This window comes from Mus musculus, chromosome 13 (genome assembly GCF_000001635.26).
Source record: "Mus musculus strain C57BL/6J chromosome 13, GRCm38.p6 C57BL/6J".
NCBI lineage: Eukaryota > Metazoa > Chordata > Mammalia > Rodentia > Muridae > Mus > Mus musculus.
In genome coordinates, this window is record NC_000079.6 from 13,362,560 (window position 1) to 13,388,068 (window position 25,509).

General features: G+C 47.8%; 1 protein-coding gene across 3 annotated transcripts in view; it reads right to left on the reverse strand.

Annotated features, from left to right (window-relative positions):
* The window catches only part of Gpr137b (G protein-coupled receptor 137B), a 36,025-nt gene that overhangs the window by 4,940 nt on the left and 5,576 nt on the right, over nucleotides 1–25,509 (reverse strand). For all 3 annotated transcript variants that reach the window (XR_382078.2, NM_031999.2, XM_006516805.4), the window contains exons 2-5: nucleotides 11,800–11,849; nucleotides 5,030–5,252; nucleotides 2,487–2,636; nucleotides 885–1,013 (exon numbers count right to left, since the gene is read on the reverse strand). Coding sequence is in view for 2 of the 3 variants with exons in the window: in NM_031999.2 (NP_114388.2) it covers nucleotides 885–1,013; nucleotides 2,487–2,636; nucleotides 5,030–5,252; nucleotides 11,800–11,849 (552 nt within the window). In the remaining variant the exon portion in view is untranslated. The remainder of the gene's footprint in view (nucleotides 1–884; nucleotides 1,014–2,486; nucleotides 2,637–5,029; nucleotides 5,253–11,799; nucleotides 11,850–25,509) is intronic.

A 25,509-nucleotide genomic window follows, 5' to 3' on the forward strand; every position in this document is an offset into this window, starting at 1 on the left:
CGGCAAAGCTGTGGCCTGGCTTGTGTGGTGCAGCAAGGCTTCCAGGGGATTCTAACTTGACTTGGTGTTCTCCTCTGTAGTGCTGGTTAAGCAGAAGGTGTGGGTGGCTTTAGCATGGTCACCAAGATGCCACTGCACTACTCTCCCACTCCCTGGACTGGTCATCAAGTCCGAGGATAGAGTGAGTCTGTTTTCCTTTATTTTTTTTTTTTAAGATTTATTTATATGAGTACACTGTAGCTGTCTTCAGACACACCACAGGAGGGCATCAGATCTCATTACAGATGGTTGTGCACCACCATGTGGTTGTGGGACTTGAATTCAGGACCTTTGGAAGAGCAGTCAGTGCTCTTAACCACTCTCCAGCCATCTCTCCAGCCCTGTTTTCCTTTTTTTACTGGTACTTTCAGACAAGGTATCATGTCGCTCAAGCTGGCCTTGAACTCATTACGTAGACAAGGACCACTGAACCTCTCTGATCCACTTGCTTCTATCTCCCCAGTGCTAGGATTACATACCTGGTTTTATGTGTGACTGAGGATCAAACTCAAGGCTTCATTCATATTAGGCAAACACGCTACCAAATGCCCTATCTCCAGGCCTCCATTTTCTGCTAGGAGAGCAGCAGTGTATGTTTGGGGGACAGTGAATACTGTCCCCGGGCTATGAGATGTACTTAACTTTCTTTCTTTTGTAAAATACAGCTAAATCCCCAAACACATTTCTTTGAGAAAATTAAGGGAAAAGAAGATTCTCCTTTTAAGAGTCCTGGATGACCACAGAGATGCAAGGAGCGCCACTGGAAAGGGGAGGGGCGCACATCCTCCTCACCAGTTTCAGGAGGATTCGGGACACCAGCAAACAGACACGGAAGGAGTACTTACAAGATCCTTCGTGGGATTTCTGACTCGGAAGAAATAAACCACCAAGGTGGTGGGTAGGAGCTCCCACACGAAAAGCACCACGCCAAACACTACGTAGCCGGCGTCACCCAGCTGGCTCTTCAGATCTGCCTGTGCCAGAGCAAGGAGAAGAGAGTCACGAGACTTCATGTGTTGGAGGACAGAGAGCAGAAAACTGAAATGCTTCCCCTAAGGCTCGCACTTTGAAACTTGGTCGCAGTGATAGGTCAGGCCTTGGAGGACTCTGGAACCCATTTAGGAAGATAGATTATGACTGGCTATTCATTTACTTTTGTGGTTCAGGAATGAACCCAGAGCCCACATCCCAGCCCTGACTCCTAAAGGAGAACGGCTTGTCTGTCCAGAGTCATCCTGACATTAGACACACTCTATTCTCCAACCCATGAGGGCTGACCACAGGCAGGAAAAGTCCTCTGAGCAAGGCAGAGCCTAAGGAGATGGCTATGGAGGGAATGTCCCAGGATAGAGGGGAACCAGTTATGGCCGCTTCTCAGCCCATTTCCAGGAAGAGAGCGCTGAGCCACAGCCTGGTCTTCAAGCCTTTTCTAACACATCGTGCTGAAAGCCCAGACCAGACGCTGGTCCCCAGAGTGATGATTCTCAGGTCTCCTACTTCTAGATCATCACCACAGCTCAGCCCTGTGTGCTCTCCTTTTCACTGAGAAGGCACAGGCACTTGAAGCCACTAAAAAATGAGCATCTCAAAAGCATCACACCCCAAGCAGAGTTTTTAAGCTCTTGATTGAAAGAAAATTGGAGGTAATTTGTTAAAGTTGCTGCTTGATGGAACTTCAGTTTGGAAAGAGAAAGGCCAAGTGGGTAGCAGTGATGGTTTGAACGCATCCATACCAGTGCCACTGCCTGCTCTTGAAACCCCCGTGCACGAAGAACAGCTCTACGCACAGCCACTGCTTAAGCAAGGTCTAGAAATCCCATGTCTGGTTTTCCCCAAACGGTCCACTTTACCTGAGCGTCCTTTCCTTGCTTTCTCCCTGCTGCACCTGTGCGACAGGCTTGGCCAGTGTTGTTAGGTTACAGTCATAGTTTCATCTTTTCCAGGGCTAAAGTGCATGTAGCCATTTGGGATTTAGCTCACTGCGGTCATTTTATTTTTATATATTTTTTAATCTTATTGTCTTAACAAATCAGCTCCCGTTGTGACCACTGGTGGGATTTTATAGCTAAACTTACACACTTTTGGGTATTTGCTGTTTTTCCAGGTGACACTAGGGAGTGTTTGCAGAACAATCCAGTAGAGACCCGTTTGAGGAGTTATCTGTGTTTACACCTTACTGGGCAGTCAACTCCCACAGGCAAGGAAAAATGTCTGCTTGCTTTTGTGCACCTAACATTGCATGACAGCAGGCACTCGCTGCATGCTACTAACCTGGTCCCCACTGAGGCAGCATCTGACCACATTCCACTGCTCTGGTCCCTGTGCAGGCAGCACCTCGCCCAGCCCCCATGTATCTAGTCCCCACCGATTTGGTCCCCAGTGTCGTAGCAACTCACTACATTCCGCTGATCTGGTCATTGTGCAGCACCTTGTCATGTCCCACCTACCTGGTCGGATACATTGTACCAGTCATAATCAAAGGAATGGACGTTCTTGATCTGAGAAAATGACAAGATGAACAGGTTGTAGCAGGCCCGAGAGGTGTAGAGCAAGATGACGGTGACACCAATGGCAGTTACCTGACACACTGATGAGCCCTGGAAGACAAAGCCAACAGGAATGGACCATTGCTGGTGTACCCACTGCAGGCACACTAGCTGCCTCTCTCCCTGTGTATGTATGTCTGTCTGTCTGTACCTGGAGCTTGCTGATCCTCTGCTTCCTGCCTAGCACATACTGTTGCACTCAGCTCTTAATATAGTTTCTGGGGGACTTGGACCCAGGTTCTTATATCTGCACTTGATTGACTGAGGTATCACCCCAGCCCACAACGATCTTTAAGAACCAGAATATCAAAACGTTCATCAGATCTCTTAAGTCCCACTGCTCAGGAACAAGATCCAGGCTGATCAGCATACCAGGCCAGTCCCAGTCAGGAAGCATATAGCCTTATTCGGGGTTTAGAAGAACCTTTTAGACTGGGAACACAGAAGGCCTGCTTGGCCCCTGGGGTGGGGTCACTTGAGTTATCTGTGACTTATCCCTCTTTAGTTTGTCAGTTCCTGCAGTCAGTTTTAGGACCCTCATCTAGTTAACAGGAGCAAAGAAAGGCAGGACTGACTTGTATCCTGCACCAGGAGTCATTAATCAGAGCATCTTTCATTTTGTCACAGAGGTCAGCTAAGTACACCTGACAATCTATGATATAATCCTTCCTTTAAAAAAAACTGCACTTTTGGGGCTGGTGAGATGGCTCAGTGGTTGAGAGCACCGACTGTTCTTCCGGAGGTCCTGAGTTCAAATTGTATTGCTGGGGCAACGACATGGCGGCTCACAACTACCCGTAACGAGATGTGATGCCCTCTTCTGGAGTGTCTGAAAACAGCTACAGTGTTCCTTCATATAATCAATCAATCAATCAAACTTAAAAAAAAAAAAACCTGCAGTTTTTTCAAAATTTTTGCACAACTCATGTATAAGAGATAAGGTAATGAACTTAATGGCAAAAATCAAGGGTAAAATTCATCAAGATTCATCATGAAAGAACTGGCCCAGCTAATGTGTAGGATTTTCCTGAGTCCAGCTGAATCACGGGTGCCCTGTGAGGGCTTGAAGCAGAAATTTTCATCTACTGATCACTGTTTGTTTGTTTGCTTGTTTTTCAAGACAGGGTTTCTCTCTGTAGCCCTGGCTGTCCTGGAACTCACTCTGTAATGTAGATCAGGCTGGCTTTGAACTCAGAAATTCGCCTGCCTCTGCTTTCCAAGTGCTAGGATTAAAAGCATGTGCCACCACTGCCTAGCACTACTGATCACTTCTAAAGACACAACTTGATGGGAGCCCAGCTGCCCTGCAATTCTCAGGCCGAAGGCATACTAAGGCCAGAAGAGTCCTGGAGAAAAGCTACTGCAGACTCATCACAACCTACACAGGCTCTGCCTTCAGAAGCAGACACTGGAAAAATCACTTAATGTCTTCACAGCTGGCAAGGCCGGGCAAGAGAAATGATGAGGGTAAGGATGGAGGTGGGGGTCAGTCCCCCTGGCTACCCAGGGCCCAACACTACTCTCTACATAGCTACCTACCCCATTCTTACCCACCTAAGCTTTCCAGGGCTCAGGTTGGGAACCTGTCAGAAAAGGAGAGTCAGGGACCTGGCTGAAGCATTTTGGTACCACATTTTGGGTATATCTGCCCATCTCATAATCCTGGGGATAAGACAGCATGGAGCTCAGGCTGTGAGACACGGTGGTGGTTAAGAGACCCGAGCTGCCTCCTCCTTTAAGTCTGACTCCATCTTGCAGCAAGTGCCGGGAACATTCCCGCAGCCAGGGCGAGGCTGGCGAGGGCACTGCCTGACGGAGTCGTTATGGAGGTACAACAAATGTCAGTTGTTGTTAGTGCTGACCCCTGACCCCCGACAGCCCACGTTCACTTCAGCTCTGTATTTGTGAGCACTGACCTGGAACAAGTGCTCTGCCTTGACTTTTTTGTCCACTAAATGGGGATTTAGTACTACCTACCCCACTGAAATGGGAGACTGGCATTATTAGCTCAGGCACTAAAAATGTCCAAGTCACACCTGCAGGTGTTAAGTCCATAATCCCAGCTATACCGGAGGTGGCTGAAGCAGGAGGATTGCAAATCCAGCCTAGGTAACCGTGAGTTCAAGGCCAGCCCAGGCAACTTACAAAGACCTTGTCTCCAAATCATTTTTAAAATGCCTGGGGCTGTAACTCTGTGGTGGCTGCTTGCCTAACAAACATGGGTTTGATATCCAACACCACAAACGTAAGTTAACAGTGCTAAACAGCTGTAGTTCTAAACCAGACTAAGTTTTCCCAGAGACTCTACATGCCCTATACTACGCTAGCTAAACTACTTGGATACAAAGTTCAGTGAACCAGAGTGAGCAAGATCTGTTTGTCCTATGTGTAAGCCAGGAAGCCATTTTCAGACTAAGACACCTTGATCACATTCCCACCTTTACCTTTGACTCCAAGTAGATGTTGGCCAGGGACATCTTGGAGATTTTGTAGAGGCAGATGGAGAGAGAGATAGCACACAGCACAAAGAGTGTGTCATTGATGGCCACTCTCACAGAGACGATAACCTTCCTGTCCCAGTCTCCCGTCTTCACCAGCACAGCACAGGTCAGATTCACCAACAGGAAAACGAGGCTGATGAAAAGTGAGGCCAGGTAGAGGGGTAACCTGGAGGAGACGAGAGACATGCTTCAGGACCTGTCACTTCATATTAGCTATACATCCTGGGTCAGTCTAGAAAGTAGCTGGGATGTTGGGCTCACTGCTGAGGCAGGAGCATGGCTCTTGGCAATAGACATTCTCAGCTCCAAATTACAAAATGGCTACTTTCTGGGCCTCCTTGCCTGAGGATCCTTCCTTCACAGGGTCTCATTTCTAAGAGGTGGCAAGGACTGTTTTAGGTCTGTGCCTATTGGCTGCATTGCCTGAGCATCCTCTCCAAATTGCCTGTACACGAGAACAGGCTTGGGCTCAGAGAACTCCGGGGGGAGCACAAATGTCTACCCCATCACCCTCAGCATGGGTAAAGGGGCCACAATACAATCTTTGTTGAGCCTCATCTTTGAAAACTAAAACTGTGATGCCTGCCTTACAAGGTTGTCGCCGAAGACAGATTGCTCAGTCCCCCATATTCACTGTATCCATATCCCAGACTCAACCAGCCAAGAAACCAAGCAACTGAATTGCATCTGTGCTGAACACCTACAGACTTCTCTTGACATCTGTGGTGGTTTTGAAAAGTTACGGTTCCCACAGACTCTTGTGTTTCAATGCTTGGCCCATAGGGAGTGGCACTTATTAAGAGGTGTGGCCTTGTTGGAAGAAGTGGGGCCTCCAAAGCACTTGGTGGGCTTCGGGGTCTGCTATGCTCAAGATACATCCAATTTAGCACACAGCATCCTCCTGCTGCCTTCCGATCAAGATGTAGAATTCTCAGCTCTATTTCCAGCATCATGTCTACCTGTATCCTGCCATATTCCCCACCGTGATGATAACAGACTAAGCCTCTGAAATTGTAAGCCAGCCCCAGTTAAATGTTTTCCTTTGTAAGAGTTGCCTTGGCCACTTCACACTTGTGAAGAGTTGCGTCTCTTTACAGCAGTGGAACCACTAAGACAACATTATTCCTCAAAACACTATTTTCATAACTCACATTATGTTAGGTATTTAACTTAGGACATGACATATATAATATATAACTATATACACGGCACACCCATGTGGTAGACAAGCAAAAAGGGCTGAAGTTGTGTACCTCAAAAATGGACTGGTGTGAGGGCTTTATAGACAGCTCGGCAGATGCGTATTGGTTTGAACACCCAGAACCCACAAAAAAAGGGCATGGCTATACACATGTGGTGGGGATGGAGTGTGACTGATGGGGGTTGTTAGTCACCAGATTCGGTGAGAGACTACCTCAAAGGAGTGAGGACAGGGATAGAGCTAGATGCACAGTGTCAATGTCTCCTCTGGCTTCTGAGTGCACAAGTGGATTCATATACGCGTATATAAGCCCCCCCCCCACACACACACACACACTAGACTGGCATAGGTTGCCTGTGCTTGTACTCTTAATCCCAGTTAGACCCCATGATCCCATGAAGCCTTTTGCTCTCTGGCTTCCAGTACAGCCTGTAATCAGCTGCGCTCAGCCAGCTGCTACAGAGACCTTTGCCAACGCTGACCCTTCCATACCTACACAGCAGCACTCTCTCTTGATGCTTCCACCTATACAAGGTTCAGAGTCTGAGGCCTAGCTGTGCCCACCACCACAGCAGGCCTGTGTGTGTGTGTGTGTGTGTGTGTGTGTGTGTGTGTGTGTGTGTGTGTGTGTGTCCTGCCACTGTCGTGTATGTTTTGAGATAGAAGGAGCAGGTGGAGGATATAGCTTGGCTGCTAGAGTGCTTGCCCTGGGTTTGATTCTCAGTACTGTGTGTGTAACCTGGGAATGGTGGTCTCTGCCTGCCATCCCAGCACTTGAGATGTGGAAGCAGGAGAGGACCAGAGTCCATGGTCAAATTCAGTGACATAATGAGTTGGAGGCCAGCATGGAATACACGAGACCTCACCTAAGAAGGAAGAACTCGGGCCCAAAGTCCTGTGTGAGAACCTGAACCTGATTCCCTGTCTCTCAAAATACTCTATCACAGCATCTCCCTGTTGGAGACAGCTTGCCATGGACAAGGGACATCTTCCCCGGTGGACAGAAAGGACTATGAGCGCCTACTTGCACAGCCCTGAATCCAGAGCCACATGCACCTCTGAATCTTCTGATAAAAGGGGGAGTCACTTAAGCCAGCCAGTTCTAATGACTAGGAGTTGTTCTACCCCGCCCCCCCCCCCCCAGTGTGTGTCCAGAGAGATAAGGTCCCAGTGGATTGGAGTTGGTCACTGGCACTTGAGCGCAGTTGGGACAGAGGATGGGTAGGGCATGAATTAGCTACATAGGCTGATTCATCACCTGACCACATCCAGGCTTCAGGAGGACGATGGCAGCAGCACTGGGGCAGGAGAGACTGCAACCTGTGCCTTCCCAGGGAGTTCCAGGAACAGTAAAAGTGATGGCTGGGATCTGGAAGCAGGGATGTCAGGGAGGCGGTGGGACCTGAACCCAGAAGTAGAGCTCCTGGGGCACCGTAGAGTCTTGGTCCCAATCCCAGCCCTGTAAACCCAGCACTTTCTCCTTTGCCTCTTCTGTGGCCCCAGTGTGCCCTTTGGTGTGCGATGCACTCACCAATTGAGCTCTACAACATGCACCACTTCGAACCCATCTTAGAAATAAAGCCATTTCTCCAGGGACTGCTTCCCTTCTTGAAACCTTTGCAGCTGATGCTGTGTTCCGTGGCCTATGGCCGAGGGCATCTGGAAACTATAGCTCCTACCAAGACCCAGTACTGCTACAGGATCTGACCTAAAGGTTGACACGAAGAAACCACAGATACAAAAAAGCTTTGCCAGGGCTTTGTGCTCTGATGGAGACTTGGCAGTAGCCTACAAACCCAGCACACTTTATACATGTAATTAGAAGTTTATTGTATATTGAGTAAGGAGGTAGGGTTATTATATACAGCTGAATAAGGAGGGAGGCTTAACGAATTTCAATAGGGATGTCTCTGTAGAGACACACTCTCAGGCTTCCAGGAAGAAGGTACTGTGAACAGTTTCGGCACACATTTGCATACCAACCAGGGGAAGGCTTTGCCACTTTCCTGAGTCTTACCCAGAGTCTTGGTTACTGTTCTGTTGCTATGTGGAGACACTAAGGCAGCTTATAAAAGGAAGCATTTAGTTGGGGGTTTGCTTACAGTTTCAGAGGGTTAATACTTGATCATCATGGCAGAAAGCAGACAGGCATGGCCCAGAGCGGTAGCTGAGAGCTTTACAGCACAGTCTGCTGGGTATCTGTCCAGGTGACTCCTCAGGATACAATCTTACATATCATTAAAACTATGGCTATTGTTCTTTCATCACAACAGCAAAGCACACTGGGAAAGTACCAACAGGATAAAGTGTTGGGAAAACAAAGGGCACCACGGGGCACCATAGAATACCAAGGGGTACTCTCTGTACCACGGGGCACCGACAAGCATCTCAAACACCATCCAGTCGCAGAGAACACTGTGGTACATCATCCAGCAGCATGAACCCTAGCACCCACTGCCAGCTGTGGATGGGCCCTGCATTCCACTTTCTATCTGGCTGCCACAGCAAGAGTAACAAACCTTCATTTCCCCCTTCCCTGCCATCCACCTTCTGCCCTCGGCCCATGAGAAGAGGGTGTGAGATGCACGCTAGATCCACGGTTCTCCACTCTGGTCTACACAGGCTGATCTTCCCACCTGTGTCCTTCCTTTCCTACATGTCTGGGTATCAAAGCCAGCTCTCTGAACCTGCAGGATCCAACAGTCTTTAAAGTTAGAATGTGGGGCTAAGGAACTGGCTCAGCAAGTAAGAGTGCTTACTGCCCGATTGTGAGGAAGTGAAAGGCCAGGTGTGGTTGCATCTGCACGTCATGCCAGCACTGTGGCGGGCAGAGACAAGAGGATTTCTGGGGCTAGCCAGTTGCAAACCTAGTTCAAGTTCACTGAGAAGCCTGAAAACGGCAGAGAGGGATAGAGCAGGACACCTGTCAGCCTCCTCTGGCCCCCACATGAGTATTTGGGGTGGACGTCCCAATATGCGTGATGCACATTTATGACCTAACACTGGGGAGGTAGAAGCAGGAGGACCAGGAGTTCAAGGTTATGCTCTGCTACCTAAGGAGTTTAAGGCCAGCCTGTGCTGTACGCTAGCTAGCTCAGATCCCCACCCCAATCCATGCTAAAACAGAAAAGGAAAGAAGAGGTCAGAACGCAAGCTTTCAGATGCTTTGTTAGACATAGAACCTGGATGGCATCCATCACTGCAGGTCCTGGGAGGTGGGGAGCGCAAGGGGACGCAGTTCTCACTTCTGCCCGTGTGTCTACAGATTGAGCATCACTCGTCCAGACACCGCAAAGGTTACAGGGTCAGCCTGGCTGGCACATGAATGGGGGTTACAGTACAAGGGAACACAAGCTGGTGTGTTACCAATGGCAGCTTTCCACGCGGACTCACTTCTAACTGCATCCTTCATCCAAAATGCTTGTGACAACACAAAGCCCTGGTTTAATCCCAAGTACAATGAATTAATTATAAAAAATCAAGTTGTTTTAGAAAGCTGGGAATGTAACATTAGAATGACACATCTTGGGAACAGACCCCAAGTATAAAGAACAAACAAATCACTTATGTTTTCATCTTCAGGTGCTTGAGTGTGAGGGCATGTGCCATTTTGAGATGCTCTGCCTCCCGGCTCCAACATCCCAGCATGTGAGTGGACTCCAGCTCTCTCTCTTTACAGTGTGATGGAGACACATACTGAATACCCAGCAGTGACAACAAACTGCAGAGCAGTCAGTGGTGGGCACGTATTCTCAATCCATACACAATTTTCTGAACGTGTATCCTGGATACAGACTAGGGGTAAAAGCCATTGCTTCTGGGGGCTAAAGAGATGGCTCTTTAAGAAAGTTAAGAAAGTGTATTGCTCATTCAGGGGGCGTGAGATCATTCCCCAGCAACCCCAGCAAGCAGCTTACAACTCCATATAACTCCAGCTCCAGAGGTCGAACACCTCTGGCCTTCTCAGGTATCCCCGTAAATATGCACACGCACACATGCACACATGAACACACACACACACACACACATACACACACACACACACCCCTAAAAGCATTTAAATAAGTTAAGAGTAATACTCTTAGAATGTTGAATAAAAAATGTCTGAAGAGTCCTCATTACATACACAGTCATCACCTCAGAACCTATAAGGGATTGGTTTTAAGATGCCAAAGATACCAAAATCCAAAGATGCCTGGACAACCCTTACAGAAGATGGCTTATTCACTTAGACCTTATGTGTATGTATCCTCCTGCATCAAGTCCATGTCACGCATGATACCCAATATAATGTAAATACTATCTAAATAACTGACGAGAAAAATGTCTGTATATGATCAGTATGTGTGTGGGTTTATATGTGACAGCACATAGGTAGAAATCAGAGGGCAATATATTGTAGTCACTTCTCTCTACCATGTAGGTCCTGGGGATAGAACTCAGGTCATCGAGCTTAACAGCAAGCACCTTCACCCACTGAGCCCTCTCAGCAGCCCATTTCTTAGTATTTTTGAGCCATTGATGGTTGAATCAAGGATGAGGAAGGCTGATTGTATTTAAATGAAATCCGGGTACATTTCTCTGGTGACACAATGATTCACATTTCCAGCATTTTGTGCCTATGGTAGTGGAGTGCTTTGGGGAAAGCTCATGAAACACAAAGAATGCCTTGTGCCCCAGCCCTCCCGGAGGCCTTTCCTTACAGTGCCCATAGCCAAACCTGACTATTCCTGCTTGCCTTTGATGAAATGGGGTCTCATTAGCCCAGATTAGCTCAAAATTCACTACATAGCACAGAGAAGCCTCAAATGCAAGATCCTGCCTCAGCACCCAAGTGCTGAGAGTACACGTGTGCACCCTCATCCCTGACCCAAATCTGACCATCCGAAGCTTTGAAGAATGACTGATTTCTCTGACAATGCAGGAGGAGCACGCACTGTCACCTTTCCCATAAACTGGGCGTGTCCTTCAAGGTCCCTCCAGGCCGTGCATGTCACTCTCCTAGGCTCCTAGAACAAGCCAGAACAGCCTCAAACTTGGTATCTAGCTGAGATGACTTGGGACCTCTCGTCCCTCTGCTTCCACCCTCAGAGTCCAGTGCACAGGTGTGCAGCACATTCCAGGGATTGAACGCAAGGCTTTGTGTATGCTAGTGAGCGCTCTACCAAAAGCTATATTCTTTTAAATAGTGTTTGAAGCAAGCATGACTGTGCGTACCTGAAAAGCAAGCAAGCAAGAGGCAGAGGAATGCGGATAGAGTGTGCAAGGCAAACCTGGAGGAAATGTGAGGGGGTGTGGTGGCATGTGTGTGTGTGTGTTGTTACAGAGGCCCCCTGCAAATCCTATCACAGGCTCTCATGAACAAGAACATATTCCACCAGGCAAGCAGGACCCCTGCAGGGCTGTCTGGATGTTTACAGAGGGGTAACTGTGTACACATCAGCTGGCAAAACAGGTTCTATGTACAAACACTTCACCTTCTGCCTGAGAAGCAACGTTCTGGGGTACTTACCGGTATTTGAGTAGCTCTGGAGAATATTTTGACTTGGCCTTGAAAATCACCTGCAATGACAGAAAAATAAGGAAGTTGTGCCACAGTTGGAGGATCAAAGTATATAACTTTGTCTAACTATCTACAGTCTCCTACGGCTCTGGTGACTTTCCTGTGAGACTACTTGTCCTTACCCCCAGTGCCTCTGGGAACTGCATTGCCAGCTAGGCACAACTGAGTAGCCCTATCCAATGGGCTTAGCTCCAGGCTTGATGCTGTCAGAAAAGAGAAAGACCAGCAAAGACCGGCCCTGCCTTCAATGGCTTACAGTCTCACTGGAGAAAAGGGGCCCAGAGATAGAGAACTATAAAGAAATTTCTAGCTGTAGCTGGGGGAAGCACAGACCTACAGGCCGTGGACTCAGCCTCAGACTGGGCCACCAACTCTGCTCTCAGCATGTGCTGTAGGTGTGACCTAGGTCACACAATGATACCTGGAAGAGCCTGTGAGTGGACTAGAGTGAACCCAGGACTCCTGTGGTTCACGCCCAGCCTTGGCCAATGCTATGACTGTTTTCCCTGGGACCTGCAGAATGATGTCCTCACTCAAGAGATACAAAACAGCCCAACAGTCCCATGGGCAGTATAGCCCACCTCCCAACTATGCATCTTATAGAAAAAGGAGACAGTTTTGTGCTTCCTACAGTCCCTGGCCCTGCAGCTCCACTTGCCCCCTTTCAGTGAAGGACACATTGAAGGGAGCCGGGTGGGATAGGACAACCCTAGCTGAGACCCACAAAACTCCTCTCCCGGTCCTGAGTAAAGGCAGGGTTCTCAGTGCCAGCACGTGAGCCTTGTAAACATTTACCTGCTTCAGCTCAAGACCTACACCATAAGAATGAGCTCTGAGACAGAACCTGTCACGCTATTCCAACAGAACCGGAAATCAATAATAAGCAGTATTGAAAATTGGAACTATGATCATGTGAGGAAATACATTTAGAAACATTAGAAACACATTTAGTTTCTTCAGTTATGTGTGTCTGTGTGTGTGTGTGTGTGTGTGTGGGCAGAGACATGCCATGCAGATAGAGGTCAAAGAACAACCTTGAGTCTCATGTGGGTCCCAAGGATCAAACTCAGGCCGTCAGTCAGGCTTGATAGCAAACATCTTTACTGACTAACCTATCTGGCTGGTCCAGAAAATACTTGTTCCCTTACAGGAATTCTCAGAGCCTTTAAAAGATTACTATAATGTTAATCTTCAAGAGAAACGATGTTATACAGCAGTTTTCCAAACTTAAATTTAACTACCCAGTCTTCCTAATGGCTGCCCAGGGAACAGACACAGGGAAACACTGCCCCGTGGTACAGATGGGATGTTCATGGCAGCCTGAGAAAGAATAACCATACCAACAATGAAACCAACAATAATTAGGAAGAGCAAGTTTAAAACGATACCCAAGGGCTGGAGAGATGGCTCAGCCGGTAAGAGCATTGACTGCTCTTCCGAAGGTCCTGAGTTCAAATCCCAGCAATCACATGGTGGATCACCTGTAATGAGATCTGATGCCCTCTTCTGGTGCGTATGAAGACAGCTACAGTGTACTTATTTATAATAATAAATAAATCTTTGGGCTGGAGCAAGCAGAGACTGAGCGAATGGAGTTGACTGGGAGCGAGCAGAAGTCCTAAATTCAATTCCCAACAACCACATGAAGGCACACAGCCATCTGTACAGCTACAGCGTATTCATATATGCTGTATTTTATGTATTCGTATACATAAATAAATACATAAGCCAGGTGTGATGGCACACGCCTTTAATCCCAGCACTTGGGAGGCAGAGGCAGGCAGATTTCTGAGTTCAAGGCAAGCCTGGTCTACAGAGTGAGTTCCAGGACAGCCAGGGCTACACAGAGAAACCCTGTCTCGAAAAGCAAAATAAATAAATAAATAAATAAATAAATAAATAAATAAATAAATAAATCTTTGAAAATAAATAAATAAAATGATACCCAAATTCTAGCCCCTGGACATAAACCCAAGTAACACACTGAGTAGGAGAGTCCCACCCTCACCCACCACTACCAAAGAGGCGACTAACTTACCAACACTAACTCACCTCACCACTAGGACTCATCCATGCCTGAAGGGAAGAAGTCATCCCAGATGAAGCCACTCTGATAGAAGGGCATCACTATGATCCTCACAAGCCAACAGCCAGGGTCACATCAAGATAGAGGCAAAAAGCTCCACCCACCCTCCACGTATGGCAGTTACATCTTGTCTGAATCCAGCCAGGCTCCTCAAGCTTTGCTCTTCCTTCATCCTTAAACTTTAGCTCCCTCAAGTTTTTACCAATCCCTGACAATTGAAACTGAAATAACGTGATGTGAGATATATGGATATTCCATAGACAACTTTGGAGAGAAGATCTTGTGTGTTGTATGGATGCTTCGCCTGTCAATTAAAAACTCTATGGCCTATTGGAAAGGGTAGAAAAGAAGGTGAGCCATCCGGGAGGCAGAAAGGATTCTGGGAATTCCACATGAGAGATTGGCCCAGGAAGATTTGACAAGACAAACGCATGGTACCTGAGCAAAGGTAACCACCCATGTGGCAGGATGTAGATTAGAATAAATAGGATATTTTAAGTTATAATCTAGTCAGAGAAGAGCCTAGCTATTTGACCAAAGTTTTTGAAAATATATTTTGAGTCTGAGTCGTATTTCTGGGAGCATGGGGCTGGGAGGAAGAGCCAGGCCTAACTTCTACAGATAACATATGTATCAAAAAACATGTAAATATATTTTGAACATCAACTTTGTCCTCATTAATTAAAAGACATACACATTCAAACTTAAGTTTACAATTTACAAACGTAAGTTGTAAAATAATATCAATAAATCTAAGTTGTCCGTGTACTCACTCTGCCTGCATGGACTTCATTAAAGAGTGCTAAAAACTCAGTCCTCAGTGACCTCCTGGTCCTCGGGAGCTCCTAACCTGCTATCCACCACCACGAGCCTGCACTGACTCCTACTGACTTTGGCAGGGACTCAGTTGAGAGCAGAATAAGGTTCTGGGGGAGATGGGGAGGCAAACATGGATTAATGATAATAGTTTACAGAGCTTTTGACAGCACAGGCACCCGATAGCTACAAAGTCAGATAAAGAGAGAGAGAGACAGAGACAGAGAGAGAGAGAGAGAGAGAGAGAGAGAGAGAGAGAGAGAGAGGAGGAAGACCTCAGCCAACTGAGGTTAATTAATGAATTCAACAAGAGATTAGGGAAACCATTGTAACGGGCCAGTCAAAAGATTCTGGGCAGACACCAGGCATCTGGTGGCCTCTGAAGGACTGTGGAAAGCTGGCTCCTGACCCGGAGACAGACAGGCCACCTCCTAAATAAGCACAAGTGGTAGGAAAAGATGTGAGCAGGTATGGAGAGAAGAGGGAAGGAAGAGATGTAAGGTTTGGAGACGTGTGAGGTGAAGGGAGGTGTGAGATTAACCAGGCATGAGGACGCGGAGCCAGGTGTGGAGAGATGTGGGGTGCAAGAAAGTCTGAGGACAAGCGAGGAACTCTGAGGAGATCTGAGAGGTGTGAGAAGGCGAGAGATGAATGGAGGTATCACAGGAAGGAGTTATTAGAGGGTGCGCAGACTTGAAGTGGAAGAAGGTCTACGGACATGACATGAGGAATTATGGGGAGGTGAAAAGCTGTGAAGCCTGAGGACACATGAGATGAGGAGTGGGGCTGTCAGGAAAAGTAAGAAGTTGAATTGTGAGGATAGGGGAGTGTTGAGTGTGAGCCTGGGGGACCCTGGCACAGCACCACGGCTGCATCAGGTGGTACCAGGTACCAGCCTGGCACTGGGTTGGGAGTGTACATGCCCCAGGTACGAGTGATGGAAGGTTTTCAGTGAGAGCTGCTGGAGTCAGAAGCAAAGGGTCCACACTGAAAAGACGGAGTTGGCAGGCAAATCAGAGCCATGCTGTCAACGACTGACTGTCTAGGCTGGAAGGTGGTGAGAAAGTGACCACTAATGGGCACAAGGCTTCCTTCAGTGACAAGTGACTGTGGTGAGAGTTGTACAATCTGTGAATACAGTGTCCTTTTAAAAGAGAATCGTGTGAGGTGTGCATTACCCCTTAGTAAAGCTGGCTTTGTTTGTTTGTTTGTTTGTTTAGAAAAGAGCTGAAGGAACCAGAAGGAATCATGGGATCTCTTCAGCAGTCAGGGTCAGAGGGTTGTCATATGTGCTGAGAGGTGAGACAGTATGGACTGTGGTCACCGGGCCTGGCAGCTGGGGAGGGCCTGAAGGGAAGTGCACACCCAAAACCACAGGCAGAGGGAAGTGGGAGCCATGAGTCACATCTGGACGTAATCACCCTTTAAAAATGTATGCAGGTGACATGTAAGCCAGAGGTTATTTGAGGGTGTGAGGCCCTTGTTAAAATTTTAAGACTGGGAGGCCTGAGCAGGGTAGAGGCAGGTACTCAGCAAAGGGATGGAGTGGTCGGGCTGTGGTCTCTGGGATGGTTTGAGTAAGAGTGGCCCCCCATAAAGAGAGTCCCAACTGGCCATCTCTTGTCACTAAAAGAAGCATCCAGTACCATGTTTGGGTTCCATCTAATTGAGTTGTTGGCCAAAGGGACCCCATGGGAATCACTTAACAACCCAGGATGTTACCAAGACCAGGACATTTGTTATAGATTGCTCTCCCCAAGCTGACAGCAAGGCCCCATGGCTGAAGAAAACATACAAAGGATTAACTGACTATGGACATGTACAGCTGGTGCCTACATAGAGCCTTCATCCCCTAATTCCAGTGTCTTTGTTATAGGAAGAGCCTTTGCACTTTACCAAAAGAGAACTGTAAACACCAAGCCGGTCACAAACCATTTATCTACAATGGTGTGCTATCGACAAGATATGCTAGGGTAATGGTGGCACAAAGCTTATGGGAGCAACCAACCAATAACAGATTTGATCTTTAAGGCCCACTCTGTGAGATGAAACCCATACCTGACACTGCCTAGGTGACCATGAACCTGAGACTACATAGCCCAGGAGCCTATGTTAAAACCAAATAATACTAATCTAAAAAAAGGTGGGGGGGAGTGCAGTGATAAAATGACTCCTAATGACATTCTGCTATACTCATTGATCAGTGCCTTGTTCGGCTATCAGCAGAAGACGCTCCCTCCTGCAGCAGATGGGAACAAATATAGAGACCCACAGCCAGACATTACAAAAAAAAAAAAAAAAAAAAAAAAAAAAAAGGGAACTTGGAACACTCATCCCTAAACAAAATGTCTCTATTAAATCCCTTCCCTCAGGGCTCAGCAACCACATGGAAGAGGAGGCAGAGTATAAGAGCCAGAGTCAGAATTCACGGGAGCTCATCCAAACTTACAGAGATGAGGTAGCACGCACAGGGCCTGCATGGGTCTACACCAGGCCTTCCTCATGTATATCATGGCTTCCAGTCTAGTGTTTCTATGGGATTCCTGAGTGTGCAGATGAGGGGGTCTCTGATTTTTAGGTCTTCTCTTAGGCTCTTTTCCTTCTGTTGGTCTGTCTTGTCCAACTTTGAGGTGATATAGTTTTTGTTTTTTTCTTATGTTTTATTGTTATATTTTTAAAACATGAATGAATGACTAAGCGAATGAAAACCTAGCCACTAGGGTAAAGGTTAAAGACTGAATGGCCACATATACCTGCCTGCTGGCGGAAGGAAAAGCAGTTTTCCAATGGAGTGACACTGGGTATGTATATCAACCACTCCAGGGCAGGCCTCGTGTTCAGGAGTAGTTGACCATCATATAATGGACTCCACAGTATTTTTTTGTACTTTCATTTGGTTACTACAGTTTGGGTAGTTTCTTGGTTTTGGTTTGTTTTTATTGTTGTATTGAGCCTTTGTTTTTTGACAAAAAATCTACAGTTGGGTGGGTAAAGATGGGGAAAGGATCTAGAAGGACTTGGGGGTGGGGGAGAAGAAGATGATCAAAATATAAAGTTAAAATTTGTTTCAAATAACAAAAATATAATAGAAAATATTTCTTTAAAGAGTGGGTCCAGCCAGGCGTGGTGGCGCATGCCTTTAATCCCAGCACTTGGGAGGCAGAGAGGCAGGCGGATTTCTGAGTTCGAGGCCAGCCTGGTCTACAGAGTGAGTTCCAGGACAGCCAGGGCTATACAGAGAAACCCTGTCTCGAAAAACCAAAAAAAAAAAAAAAAAAAAAAGAGCGGGCCCCCATAAACTCAAATATTTGAATGCTTAGTCATCAGGGAACTGTTTTGAAGGGGTTAGGAGGTGTGGCCTTGTTGGGAGAAATGTGTCACTGGAGGTAAGCTTTGAGCCCCCACCCCTACCCACCTTCTCCAGCACCATGCCTGCCAGTGTGCTACCATGCTCTCTGCCATAACGATAATGGACTAAGCCTCTGAAACTGTAAGCAAGCCTCCAAATAAATGCTTTCTTTTGTAAGCGCTGCCTTGGTCATGTGTTTCTTTACAGCAATAGAACAGTGACTAAGGCAGGCTTCCAGAGACTGGATCGGGAATCGGCATTTCCTCTTTCCTCTCCCAACCCTGAGACCAGGGCTTTTAGGGGATCCCCCACAGTGAGAAAGAAAGGGAACAGGAGTGGCCTGAAGAAGGGAGAAGACACACCAGTCTCATCAGAGACTCCATAGGCCTGCCACCGCTGGCCTCCTCTATGACAGAAGCAAAGGGGCTTTTTTTTGATGGAAGAGGGCTATCAAGACAGGGTTTCTCTGTGTAGCCCCTGGCTGTCCTAAACTTGCTCTGTAAACCAGGCTGGCCTTGAACTCAGAGATCTGCCTGTCTCTGCCTCCCATGTGCTGGGATTAAAAGCATGTTCCACCACTACCACCTAGTTTGCAAAGGGGCTTTCTGAAAGTTTCAAGGGGCTTTTAAAAATGCCTTTTAGTTTTAGCTTAGCTCCGTCAACCTTTTGTTACCATTGTGGGAAGGGGGTCTCAGTTACCACAGGCTGGCCTCAAAAATCAAGATCTATCCACCTGCCTCTGTCTCTCAGGGACTGAGTTTACAAGCCCACACCACCACAGCCCACTTCATCTGCTTTACATTCTACCAGGAGCTGAGCACTGATGATGCAAGCCTCTTAGAAGGCTGAAGAGAAGCCGGGCAGTGGTGGCACACACCTTTAGTCCCAGCACTTGGGAGGCAGAGGCAGGCAGATTTCTGAGTTCGAGGCCAGCCTGGTCTACAAAGTAAGTTCCAGAACAGCCAGGGCTACATAGAAAAACCCTGTCTTGAAAAACAAAAACAAAACAAAACAAAGAAGGCTGAGGAGAGAGGATCCAAGTTTGATGTCTGCCTGAACAAATGGGTGAGCTACTGTCTCAAAATAAAAAAAATAAAAAGGGACTTCGTACACAGTTCAGTGATGGCTCACTCACCTCACATTCAAAGTGACTCAGATTCTGTCTCCAGCAAGAGGAAAGGGAAGGGAGTTAAGGACAGTAATAAAGTCTCACCCAGGTACAGTCTGCCCTAGTAGGACCAGGGCAGGGTTTCATACAAGTCTTAGGTAGCACTCAGTCACTTCTCTATGCTGATAGCTGTATATCTGAGTTTCAGCCTTAAGAGGCAGCAGCTGACAGATGATGGAATTCGGGGATCCTGCATGGTTTTCTGACTCCCTCCAACTACAGTAACCTTAAAACCTCTCAGGAACCCCAGGTCCTTCTCCACATCCGAGAGGACAAAGGAGGCCCAGGGCTCTGCCAGTGACGCAGTTCTTTTGAGAAGTGGCTGACCTCTGCCTCTCTCCCCTAATAAATCATGGGCTGTTGATGTCACAGATCGGCTCACGCCCTTGGAACTCCTGATGCTATGTTTTCAGCCACTGCTTAAAGTTGGCACTGACACTCACATTCACTCCTGTCACGTTAGTTGGTCCTGGCCGAGACAACCCACACTACCTACCTTTCAGTGTGTGACAATGTCCTTTGCAAACCTGCTGTTCCCAGAGACAGCTGTGCCAACTAAGGATCCTCCACGCTTCCTAACTTTCATTATTTTCAGGACTCGTACACACCCAGCATCTGAAAGGCTGGCAGGAGGAGCACTTTGTGTTTGGAGTTTGAGCCTAGCCTAGGGCTACATATTGAGACCCTGTCTCCAAATTACCCACCTCCACCAAAGGGAATTCTTTCATTGGAAAACCTTGCAAAATCTTTCCAAAACCTAACCTTCTTTAAGAGTCCCCAGTTCTGCATTCAACCTCATGAAATGCTGTTCCATAGAAAACGACTGGCTTAGGGGACTCAGTACAGCCCTTCATCCTCTGCAGGCTATGACCCTGCCTGTGGGCTGGAGCCCCGGGAAAGCCCCCAGAAGTAACTGGAAGCTGACAGTGCGCGCACAGGCTTGTGAGCATGCAGACTGGCCTGGGAGTGTGATGAATAGACAGGCTTGCACTTTTAGCACTTCTTTCTTTCTTGGTGCTCGGTATTACACCCAGGGTTCTCATACATACTACACAAGAGTGGTATCGTCGGGCGTGGTGGTGCACGCCTTTAGTCCCAGCACTTGGGAAGCAGAGGCAGGTGAATTTCTGAGTTCGAGGCCAGCCTGGTCTACAGAGTGAGTTCCAGGACAGCCACGGCTACACAGAGAAACCCTGTCTTGGAAAACCAAACCAAAAAGAAAAAAAGAGAGTATTATCATTGAGCTATATCCCTAGACTCTTAAACATTTTATTTCAAAATCAAAATTTTCTTTGTGCATATACCCGCACAAAGAGTAAGTAATTCATGTAACCACCACTCACTTCCAATCGTGATGCTTTGTGTGCCTGTCCCAAGTCTGTGTGTGTGTGTGTGTGTGTGTGTGTGTGTGTGTGTGTGTGCAAGCGTGTACGCGCGCACATACACTTGAACACACACGTGAATGGTCAACATCATGAGTCTTTCTTCCTAAACCACTCTTTGACTAGTTTTTGAGATCATCTCTCACTGATTTGGAAATTTCCAATTAAGCTAGGCTGGTTAGCCAGGGAACTCTAGGAATCCTCCTGTCTCTGTCTCCCCAGTCAGTGCTGGGATTATAGGCATGTGGTACTATGTATGCCTGGCTTTTTTTCTTTTTTTAAATGTGGATACCCAAGATAAGAACCTCATGTTTGTGCAGCAAGCATTTGACCAACTGAGCCATCTCTCTGGCTCTGTTCTGTTTTTAATAAATAAAACCTTGTCACCATTGCCAGCTAAGCCCTACTTGGTTCTGTCCCCTTGCAGGGTGATCTGGTCCCTGAGGCTAGTGTTTTTGATCCAGGCAGGCTTATGCTTTTACTAGGTCTTTGTAGGAATGCTGGTAGTTCCCAACCTTCCTACAGCTGCGACCCTTTAATACAGTTCATATTGTGGAGACCCACAACCATAAAATTATTTTTGTTGCTACTTCATAACGGTAATTTTGCTACTTTTATGGGTTATAATGTAAACATATATATTTTCCGGTGGCCTTAGGCAACCCTCATGAAAGGGTCATTCAACCCCAAAGGGGTCATGATCCACAGGTTGAGAACCGCTGATATATGTATGATGTATGGGACTGTCACACTCAGGTCTGCATCTTCATGTATGCATCCACACCTCCCACAGCCTTCTCCATCAGGCCTGTCTGCCTATGACAACACTCAGGACACACGGCTCTCTAATCCTTATTGTTTCACCCAGTTCCACACTACCGTGTCTCCACAGGCCACCTGTGTATCCCCATCTCAAGCAGAGGAACATCTAGGCCAAGAGTGGGGAGTCTTGTGCTGAGTCCAGGCTTGAACAATGATCAGCTGTGCGTCTGGGATAGGTACCTGACCTTCCTGTTCACCGAGTACGCATAACATAAGATGGATAACAGCACCTGCCCGGTATGTTTCTGAGGCCCAGGTGAGTCAAATGTGTAAAGAGGTTAGTCAGACACCTGCCTCCTGATAGGTACCGTGCATGTAAGCCTGTGCTGGCCTAATATGGCTACTAGGATTGTGTATTATCAGACATGTCTGCAAGCCGTGATTCTAAATGTTAAAAGACTAGCCTGGATGCTTTCTTGACCATAAAAGGAACTCTCATCTGAATCAGGTGATGGACTCAGAGGCACATGGGTTCTCCTTATGGCCCTGATGCACAGCCCACTTCCTGATAGACTGGGGAAATTATTACATAAACCCAGAAGCCCCAGTGGGTCATCCTCCTCCTCCCTCCATTGCCTCCCAGAACCAGACATCATCCCATTGCTTCAGGGTGTGCAGCATAGGTGTTGAGCTTCCCCCTTCACAGAGCAGGACGGGACAGCCAGGGTCCCCGAAATCAGGTGCAGAGTGTGCCCCCTCCTATGAGATTCCCTGGAGAATTCAGAGTCACTGTAGGGGATCTGCAGCTGAGGTCACCATTGCAAGACAGCAATGTGAGAGTGAATGCTTTTGCATTCTCTGTTAATTGTCTCCTTCCAGATGGGAGATACAGCTAATGGGACCAGGGGAGTGTCTGCAATCCACACCTATGCCTGTGTCCATGACAGTGGAGCTGACTGGCCTTGCCAGGCTATGCTGTACACATGGTCCCATAAGGCAAAATCATCCTTGGTCCCATAGGGATGCCCTATCACTTAAGAAGGGCAGTTAGAGCTGGATGTGTTGGTAAATGTCTATAATTCCAGTCTCAGGGAGTCTGCGGTGGGAGGATGATGAGTTTGAGGCCAGCAGGGGCTACACAGTGACTTCAGGGCCATTCTCCTATGGAAAGCTCTTCGAGTTGAACCCAAAGACACCAAATGCTGATCAGTGGTACTCATGCTTCTCCCTGTCAGGTCTACTGAGAGCCAGATTCAGGGGCAAACACACTGAGCCCAGGAGCAGACTGTTGTCCTGTGTGGGCTTAACATCTGTCATATAACCAGGGTGGCACACATCTTCATCAGAATGCTTTCCCAGAGATGTCTGTGCCCTCTGTCCTTGGGTGCCCACAGGTATCACTGTGACCTCCTTCAAAGGGGCCGTGCACACTTCTACCTGTCCAATGGAGAGGCAGAGGTGGCCTAGCAGCCTCAAGGACAGCTTCAGTCTGAGCTCTGCCCTGCCCATCCCAAGCTGACTAACTAGGGAAGCCCTGTCCGTCTGTGTTGGCATGGAAACTAACAACCGAGGACAGCCTCTGTCGCAGTAGCTCTCCTCAGTCCCAGGAGTGGCAGCGCTGTATCTGACAGGGTGCTATAATCATCTTCTCACTGAGAGCCACAATCACAGCTTCAGTTTGGTAGACAGGGCTGCTCGTCTGCCACAACAGCCCTAGGGAGATTAACCAGGTGACAGAGAGGATGTGTTTCTCCCACAGTGAGTCAACTAGGAACTAGTGAGTCAAGCCCAAGGGCTTCACAAAAGAGGGTCAGTTGGCCAGCATGCAGCCAGAACCCCTCCACATCTTACCATAGGATTCCTTCTTGGAAAGCAAAATTTATAAAAAAAAAAAAAAAAAAAACACAACACAAGGTCAGTGCCCAAAATGCCCAGGTTTCCTCTGGTAGAGTCACTTTCTGCCTCAGAAGCAAACATGGAGATTTTCAGACTTTCCCAGGAACCCATGACCTGTGGGTCACGCGGTGCTGGATGGTGTTCCTCGTGTCCTACAATGAATAATAGCTATGGGAAACCCTGAAGGAGAAGTGACCTGGCTGAGGCCTCCCCACCCCCATACTGGGGATGGAACTTAGGACCTCAAAGTGCTAAATAAAGTGTTCTTCCACTGAGCTACAATATCCCGAACCTCCTCTTTACATTTTTAATTGAAGACAATGTCCTACCAAGCTGCCCAAGCTAGCCCTGAACTCATTCTGCAGCCCACGTTCATCCTTCTGCCTCAGTCTCTGGCATATGGCAGGGTTAACAGGCCTGTGCCAGCAGGCCCAGCTACTGAGTAGGACTCTAAAGAACAGCCATCAGGAGGGAAGGGACAAGCCCAAATCACAACAGAGAAACAAGGAGAGGCACTAAAGTAAGGATGGCTGGTTCGAAGTAAAAAGGCAGCTAAGCCCACCATCCTGGCTACTTGGAAAGATGAGACACAAGAATCAGGACTTAGCCTGTCTGGACTACAGAGTGAATTCAAGACAGCTCAGGCAACAGAGGGAAACCCTGCCTCAATCAAAATTTCAAGTGACAAGGGAACTGAGGATCTAGCTCTTAATGGGTGTACTTATGTGGCATAGGAGAGGACCTAGGACCAATCCCCAGAACCAAATAAATAATATACCAAGTGACAGAAGCTAGACACAGGGGGTCACTCTGATATGCAATGTCCATACAGAAGAGATGGTGGTGGCTGTCTGAGGCTGACTTGAAGAGGAAGGAGTGACTAAGTGTTGGATGTGATTTGGCTCCACCCCCACCCCCGAGGTTCTGTATGTTCGAAGTGTGGTCTCTCCTGTGGCCATACTGAGTTGTAGTCTGAACTCTGACACTGAATGAGTGACCTGCCTGCAGGACTTGCTTCAGCAACCCCCACAGAAACGGTGGGACAAGAGCTAGGAAAACAAACAGGCTTGTCCTAACCCCAGGGCTAGCCTACTGCAGTCCACTGACCAAGACCCCAGGGCCAGTGAGCCTACTGCAATTCACTGACCAAGTCCACCCTGGAGGCTATTTTTAAAACCTGTATGTTAAGGATGCTTTTTCACCTTTACAAGGACTATTTAAAAATACAATAAAAGGGGTGAAGGGATACGTGACAGAGACCACATGTGGCCATGGGCTAAAGTCCTGGCCGTCCTGGTATCCCTTCCTTTCTCACTATCTTCACAGGACACCTAGGGAATATGCATTGTGAAGAGGAAACTACTAGGCTTCACTCCTCCCTCCCACATGGACCTCAGCCTAGCTGAAGAATGACTTAGACCCTCCGAGCCTCCGCACCCCTGTAGGTGCTCCTCCGCACCCCCCCCCCTTAGGTGCTCCCTGAGCGCCGGTGCAGCTATTTTTCTGTCTTAGGAGCCCTGGCCAGCTAAAGTTCAAGACTGGCTGGACTTCCAATCTGGAAGTGGCTTCCTCTTCACAAGGACATTCCAGGTGACCAGGAAGGGCTGAAGGAAGTAGACGTAAGACTGGATCTTCCCTGAACCCTGGATCCTGGCAGGGAGGTGTCGCTGCAGAGTGCCTCATGGGGCAATGCCTGGCTGCTCGGTCCTTCTCATGCTCCCTGGCCTGCTTCAGCTCACTCCCATGCTGGGCTCAGAGCTGAGAGCCTGACAGGAAGAACATCCAATGGACAGGGGACAGGGATGGGGCCTGACAGGCAAGCCTGGGAATGCTGGCAGATGCACCCTGGCATGGGCCACTGAACTCATCCACACAATGACACCAACTTAGGACTCGTGTCCTGACCTCTATTTTTCTGACGATGGTGCTCCCAGGGGTGACTAACTACTACTCTGCAGTTTTCTCAGCCAAGCCTCTGAGGGAAGCCACAGTCAGAGGACTTGAACCACAAAATACAGTGGGAGGTGTCTGCCTGTTCCCAGAGGGCCAAGCACTCGAAGGGAGTTTGGGGAAAGGGAGGAAACAACATGCAGAGAATAAAGATGTTAAAGTTACACCTGGTAACCCAGGCTTGCTATCCCAGCTGCTTACTCAGGAGTAAGGTACTTGCAGGCATTTGAATACCTGAGTCAAGAGTTCA